The sequence below is a fragment of the Pararge aegeria genome, chromosome 2, assembly GCF_905163445.1.
Source record: "Pararge aegeria chromosome 2, ilParAegt1.1, whole genome shotgun sequence".
NCBI lineage: Eukaryota > Metazoa > Arthropoda > Insecta > Lepidoptera > Nymphalidae > Pararge > Pararge aegeria.
Window position 1 is genome coordinate 6,516,485 of NC_053181.1, and position 7,865 is coordinate 6,524,349.

Here is a 7,865-nt window from a genome sequence, read left to right on the forward strand (position 1 = left end):
ATCCGCGCAGGGAGCACGCGGGCCCGCCGTCGTCGTGGTCGGTGCTGGGGGACGCGCGCGGGCCGCCCGAGCCGCCCGGGGTGCCGCCGCCGCGCCTATCGGCCGAGCAGCTGGCGCCGTCGGCGCCGTTCGTGTACGTGGAGTCCAAGCGCGACGCATTCTCGCCGCAGCTGCAGGACTTCTGCCTCAAGCACCCCATCGCCGTGGTGCGCGGGCTCACGGCCGCGCTCAAGTTGGACCTGGGCCTGTTCTCCACCAAGACGCTGGTGGAAGCGTGGCCCGACCACGCGGTAGAAGTGCGCACGCAGCTCATGCAGTCGGCCGACGAGAACTGGGACGCGAGCGGCCGGCGCCGCGTGTGGGCCTGCGCCTCGCACCGCTCGCACACCACGGTGCGCAAGTACGCGCAGTACCAGGCCGGCTCGTTCCAGGAGTCGCTGCGAGAGGAGCGCGAGCGCGGCGCGGGCCCGCCGCCGCCCGGCGCGCTTTCCGACTCGGACGGACGCGAGTCGGGCTCGGGGCCCGCCAAGCGGCGCAAGTCGGCGCGCATGCTCCGCTTCGGCACCAACGTGGACCTGTCGGACGAGCGCAAGTGGAAGCCGCAGCTGGCCGAGCTGCAGAAGCTGCCGGCCTTCGCGCGCGTGGCGTCGGCCGCCAACATGCTGTCGCACGTGGGCCACGTGATCCTGGGCATGAACACCGTGCAGCTGTACATGAAGGTGCCGGGCAGCCGCACGCCCGGCCACCAGGAGAACAACAACTTCTGCTCCATCAACATCAATATCGGGCCCGGCGACTGCGAGTGGTTCGGCGTGCCCGACGCCTACTGGGGCGGCGTGCGCGAGCTGTGCGACCGCCACGGCCTGTCGTACCTGCACGGCTCGTGGTGGCCCGACCCCGAGGAGCTGCGTGCGCATGGCGTGCCCGTATACCGCTTCACGCAGCGGCCCGGCGACTTGGTGTGGGTGAACGCGGGCTGCGTGCACTGGGTGCAGGCCACGGGCTGGTGCAACAACATCGCGTGGAACGTGGGCCCGCTCACGGCGCGCCAGTACTCGCTGGCGCTGGAGCGCTACGAATGGAACAAGGTGCAGAACTTCAAGTCCATCGTGCCCATGGTGCACCTGACGTGGAACCTGGCGCGCAATATCCGCGTGTCCGACCCCGCGCTGCACCGCGCCATGCGCACGTGCCTGCTGCAGACGCTGCGCGCGGCGGCCGGCACGCTGGCGGCCGTGCGCGCGCGCGGCGTGCCCGTGCGCTTCCACGGGCGCGCGCGCGGCGAGGCGTCGCACTACTGCGGCGCGTGCGAGCGCGAGGTGTGGCACGCGCTGCTGGTGCGCGAGCACGAGCGCCGCCACGTGGTGCACTGCCTGGCGTGCGCGCGCCGCGCCAGCCCCGCGCTGCAGGGCTTCCTGTGCCTGGAGGAGCACCACGTGGAGGAGCTGGCGCAGGTGCTGGACGCCTTCGCGCTGCACCGGCCCGCGCCGCCGCCGCACGCCGCGCACGCCGTGCCCGCGCCGCACAGCGCGCACGCGCCGCCCGCGCTACCCGCAACGCCCACGCCCGACTGAGGCGAGTCCGCCTCGCTTTCGGAGTTACGCTTTCCGTTCTCCTCGATCTGGGCCGAGGCCGGCGGCGGTGCCGAGATCGACGAGTGGGACTGTGTCGAGATGTCGTAGCGAGGATCCGGTCCGTGTGACGTCGACGTACCTGTATTTATTTTGTGTGAGAGTTGTATGATTACTTTGTTGTATGATGTTGTACGAGATGCTTTTCAGTTATCGAGATCGTCCACTGTCGCTCGCTCACGTCGCGCGACGGTCGGAAGCCGAAGGGTCGCTAGGGCTCGATTCGGTGCTTACTTTATAATTAAGTGTTAGTCGCCAGCTAGTTTTCTGTACTTTGAAATTCACATTTTTGACCAAATGTTAAAATCGTTAAGTGACTTAAAATAACCGCGATCTATTTTTAATACACTGCGAGTAAGTATAAAAATGTACGATACGAATATTTTCGTGTTTAAGAGTAATTTTGTAATTCGGGGACTTTTACAGTTTACACTCTCCTCGATCACTTTTGTAATTGTGAGAGATATTGATAAAAAGTGAAGTCAATTTTTCGGCGAAGATTAGCCGACTGTAGCGAATATGTAATGTAATGTAACGGCGGCGGCCTCCAATATTTAGTGGAATAGATTTAGTAATATAGCTAAGGGGAGTGTTGCGGCAGGGGGGCGCGGGGAGGCCGGCCCGCTTTGGTCTCAAGTGCTCAGGTGTTCACCACAATAGATATATTATTTTTGTATAGAAGTATATTTATTTATTTTTGTCATACTGCCACTTAGTTTCATTTTTGAGTTCTTTTTAGTATTATTATAAATCTTCATAGCGAATAATAGTCGGTAAGTGTAAGGCACGGAATGAGGCTCTGCGTTTTAGGAGGGTCTGGTGAACAGTGCTATGTCCCAAAGAATGTTAAACTCGTGCAGGCAATTCGCAGCTGAAGGTGGACGAAGCCATTCGCCGCGTTCTAGTATCGCGATTGGGTTCTGTGGGCCCAGTGTAAGTCTTTAAGTAAACTAACGTGACAGTGGCGTGAACGCAGATCTGTCGATTTGTGACAAGCTGTCAAATCACAATACAAAATGACAGCAATATAGCGAACTCAGTTGTCACGTTCGTTAGCTTACACTAAGTGCTACAGCCGTCTAAATTAATTTATTCGAATGTAAACACAACTAAATTGAATTATTTTCCTTGCGTAATGTACTGCAAGGAAATTAGAATTAATGTTTTTGGCTCGTATCGGTGTAAAGTTAGGCATGAGTTATGACGCGCACGCGTTTGGAACCCACCACCTAATGCATGTTGAGTGAAATCTTATCGTAATTTGACTTCAATTAAGAAAATATAACGTGATTGATTGCGTTAAATTGCGTCAGCGACGTCAAACGTTTGAAGTATTGTATGTCACAAGTTAGTGGCACGTTGCTTTTGATAAATAATTTACTAAATATACTAAATCTTAAAGAGAAAGTGATTTTTGATTATATTCTATTGCTAAATATGTAATATAACTTATGAATATTACTAAATAACTTATGTAATATAACTATAATGTTACTTTAAATAAAAGTATTCAAACACTTTTGTTGCTTGCCTTTCTCACTTGTTAGCGACAATTGGTTGCCGATTCGAGGGTGAGAAATGTTTTTTCACAGACACTGATGACATAAAATATTAACTGTGCTAGTTAATATTTTAAAGCAGTATGGAAACAATGCTGTTTCGAAACAGCATTGATATATTGGATTTTCTGTGACAGTGGTCCCCAAACTTTTTGGCCACCCTGTTCTGGGTTTTTGATTGCGCGATCATCTAAACTAATGTTTAGATGATCGGGGATATTGTTGATCGAAGTTATATGAACAATTTTATTTGACTCAACACGCGTGGTGTGTTGCAAATGTGTGCGGCCCATTAGGCAAAGGTTAGGCAGAGGTCGGCAGTTGTGGCGCCGCTCTGGTCACCAGGTCGTTGGTTATTTCTGAAGTTTTATTGATGTTGTGAGGTTTCAATGTTGGCTGTATTATTTTTGTGAGCCCTTAGTGTCGGTTTTTCATTTAGCAAATGTGACGTGTTCGTATATCTGCAATATTTGTGCGGAGTTTCCAAATAATAACGCTTGGATTAATGATTGGTATTCGAACTCCTTCTAACTTATACGCTTGAAGTTGATGTACTTTAATCGCTATATCATGCGATATTCGTAGCTACACTGATAACAGTAACTTTAATAATACTGAATTAAATTAATTTCTTCATTGATGGCATGACATGACATGTACAAGTCGTTAGGTTGACAGCCTCCGGTGTGAGATAGTTGATTGCACTACAGTGTGCAGTTTTTAATGCAGCTCTTACTGTTTATCTCACGTGTCTTATAATTCAGACAATCTTTGGTAATCTATGGTCTTAGATTTAAACGTATTTGGTTTTTTTTAAGTAGGTTTATTAAAATTAGTTTTTTTTAAACCTCTGTATTCTTTAATTATTTAAAAACAAAGTTTTGAAAATAAAATTTCGAAAAGATTGTATTAATTTTAAATCTGGTAAGAGGAAAAGTACTTCAGTAGTACAAAGTTTGTTGTACCAGCGGTATCTAGTTGGTCAGTATCCAATCATTAATCTATGGTGATAAATTTCAAATCAAAAATGTAAAATGGCGTTGCTTACTTAAATTAAAAACCTTGTTCATGTAGTTTGTAGATTAAGATATTGGTCATGTGCATAATTCACAACGCTGATCGCCTATGCAAAATGTTACATTTGTTTACATGAAAACTGGCTGTAAGGGCACTGGTGTCGAGGGTCGGCGCCGGGAGGTAGGTATTGTGAATGTGTTGGACGTGTATAGTGAATACTAAATTAATTCGTAAGTTATAGTAACATCACTGCCATTTACGACCTTACTGTTTATACTGTAACGTAAATTTTTTATTAAAGATATAAAATACCGGAATGCCTTTTATTTTAACTTTTTGCTAATTTTCCTAGATTATAATAAATATAAAACGTTTTTCTAGTGTGCATTGGTGTATCTAATTTCCCAGGATGATACATATCTACGAGTAAGTATATCAGGGTACCGTATCACACTGACTGTCTCAATAGACTAGTAGTAAGCCGAGGTCGATTCCCGGGACTAACATTTTTAGTCATAGGTTATTAGTCAAGAATTTCTCAATACTAGTTTAAGGAATTTAGCGTTGCGTCATGCTTTTGCGCCGAATTTAGTTTGAACGAACGCACCCAGCAGTCAGACAATATAATATCCGTTTGCAGGGCTACGCATCTTACAAATCAAGCTACAGGAATCAAAATGACGGCATTGTAGTGTACATTAAAGATTATTTGAAATGTACTGTTAAAGAGCCAAACTTTTTCGAAGCCAATTGTCTTATAGTAAAATATGAAAATGAAATTTCTATCGTTGCTCTTTACCGGTCACCTGCGTACAAAACAATCACTAGTTTTATTGAAAATCTTGATGTTACACTAACTAAATTAAAATCTTTTAATATTGTTGCTATCATTGGTGATATTAACATCAACATAAGCTGTGGCAGCAAACATTGTTACCTTGATGAATACCTCAACGTCACTGCTGCTCATGCAATGTTACCTGCACATACCCTTCCCACACGTGATTTAAGTTGCTTGGATCATATCATCTTAAAGACTAGAAAACAATGCACAACCCTTGTGTTAGATTCATTTATAACTGACCATGCCCCAGTTATGCTTTGTTGTGAAACACAAATTAACAATGACAAAGAAAAATACAGCTTCACTCGTCTTGACTGGCCAGCCACCGTTAAAGAAGTAGAAAATGCTGACTTCTCACCTGTTTTAAAAACAGAAGATCCTGAGCTAGCTTCACAACTACTTGTGTATACTCTTTCCTCGATTATTAAAGACCATACACATACTGTTTCAATTTCAGCCAGTAAACGTATTAAAAAGCCATGGATTACCCAAGGCATTATACGTTGTATGCGCCATCGAGATAAATTGTATAAAAAATTTAAAAAGCATGTCAACGACGATACTCCAAAAACTATCTACACTAGATATAAAAATTTTCTTAATAACTTGATCAAAAAACTTAAAAGAGACTATGAACATAATGAACTACTAAAAGCAAAAGATAAACTTAGAGACACTTGGAAAGCTATAAAACTAATTGCAAACCTAGACCAAACTAAACATAATAAAAATCATCTTATAAATATCGCAGATGATAGTACTTCCTCAGTTAATTTAGTAAATAATTTTTTTGTGGGGGTGGGGAAAAGTTTAGCCGAAAATGTAAAAAATAATTCATGTACAACTAGTAACGAGGATCCACTCTTATATACTGTGCCTCAACTGAAATAAATGGTATTACTTAATTGTGATGCGTTGGAAGTAGAAAGAGCTGTTCTTGGTTTAAAAAGTAACTCAGCAATAGGCTGGGATGGTATTTCCACAGCTCTGTTAAGGAATACCAGACATGTTTTGGTACCGATATTGACACAAATTTTTAATAACTGTTTTGTAAAAGGAGTATTCCCCTCCGTCTTTAAAAAAGCATTGATACATCCAATTTATAAGGGTGGAGATAGACTCAGTGTCAACAATTAACGTCCGATTTCTGTTCTTCCCGCGATATCGAAGGTTCTGGAAAGGCTCTTAAACAATCGTTTCGTTCATTACCTAAATAAATTTAACTTACTATCTAATAATCAATATGGTTTTCGAAGTGGAAGGTCAACCGATGATGCAGTTCTGGAGCTTACCTCAACAGTAACTCAGAACTTGGACAAGAGAGAGAAAACTATTGCTGTTTTTGCTCGATTTGTCAAAAGCTTTTGATACTGTGTCCATACCGATTCTTATTCAAAAACTAGAACGCATTGGCATAAGAGGTTCTGGACTAGACCTCTTTATTAGCTATCTAACGAATAGAACCCAGATTGTCAAAATTGATAGTATTTTTAGTGAGGAGGCGGTTATAACATATGGCGTTCCCCAAGGAAGTGTCCTCGGACCAACTCTTTTCCTAATATATATCAATGCACTCTGTAATATTCCGCTATCTCATTGTAGAATAGTTTCTTACGCAGATGATACGGCACTAATTGTTCAGGGAAAGAGTTGGTCCGAAACACAGCATAACGCTGAGGTCGCATTGACAAAGATTTTGTCTTGGCTGTCCTCAAATTTATTATCACTTAACGTTGCCAAAACCAAATACATAGCCTTTTCCTTCAATAAATCAATGCAGCCTCATAACTTATTTAAGATAACTGCGCACTCATGTGGGTCTGTTAATAATATTGCTTGCGGGTGTTGTATCCTGGATCGTGTTGATGTCATAAAGTATTTAGGAGTTAAAATAGATAGTACACTTTCTTGGATGCCACAAATAGAATCACTCGTTGGTCAAGTCAGAAAATTGATCTTCGTTTTTAGGAATCTGCGTTCAATTCTTGATTAAAAAATTTTAAAAATGGTGTTCTTTTCTCTGGCCCAATCAATCTTATCTTACTGTATCACTTCGTGGGGTAATTGTAGCAAAACCTTACTGCTGAGACTAGAAAGAACACAGAAAGCTGTTCTAAAAGTTATGTTAGGTAAGCCAGTTAGGTTCCCATCGGTCGAACTATACAATATTACTGAAGTACTTTCAGTCCGGAAAATATATATCCTTCATGTCATTTTAAGGAAACACCGTGAATTGCATTTTAATCCAAGTGTCTATACGGAAAAGAGAAGATCTGATCGCGTCTGTCAGATTAAACCATGCCGCACTATGCTTGCTAAAAGACAATTTCACAATGCTAGCTGTACCCTTTATAACAAAATTAATTTTACATTAAATATATATCCTTTAACTGTCCATAAATGTAGAAGTGCTATTATACATTGGCTTAGGAATCTATCCTACAGTGATGTAGAAAAGATAATAAAATGATTCTTCCTACTTCAACAGATTTTTTAAAAAAAGGCCCAAACTATAGACATACACATAACACACATGCATATACACACACAAACACACACACAATTGCACACACACACACACACACACACACACACACACACACACCCGTACTAAATAAGTCGCTGCATGTTTTTATTATTTTAATTGACTCTTATTCTCTTTTTTTTTTTTATTTGCATTTACTGTGTTCTACTTTTGTCTTATTGGTGCTATACATTTATTGTTGGAGGTGGGCGTTAATTGTTGCGACACAGTTTATACTACTGCAACAGTTATCGTGGCACCATGTTTATTGTGTCAATTCTGTACCCTTA

At 43.7% G+C, this 7,865-nt stretch overlaps 1 protein-coding gene across 3 annotated transcripts in view; it reads left to right on the forward strand.

Moving 5' to 3' along the window:
• Nucleotides 1-4,520, forward strand: part of LOC120633609 (lysine-specific demethylase 6A) — a 43,462-nt gene extending 38,942 nt beyond the window's left edge. For all 3 annotated transcript variants that reach the window (XM_039903848.1, XM_039903857.1, XM_039903866.1), the window contains one exon: nt 11-4,520. In XM_039903848.1, coding sequence (XP_039759782.1) covers nt 11-1,574 — 1,564 coding nt within the window. In that variant the 3' untranslated portion in view covers nt 1,575-4,520. The remainder of the gene's footprint in view (nt 1-10) is intronic.
• The last annotated feature ends 3,345 nt before the right edge of the window (nt 4,521-7,865 follow it).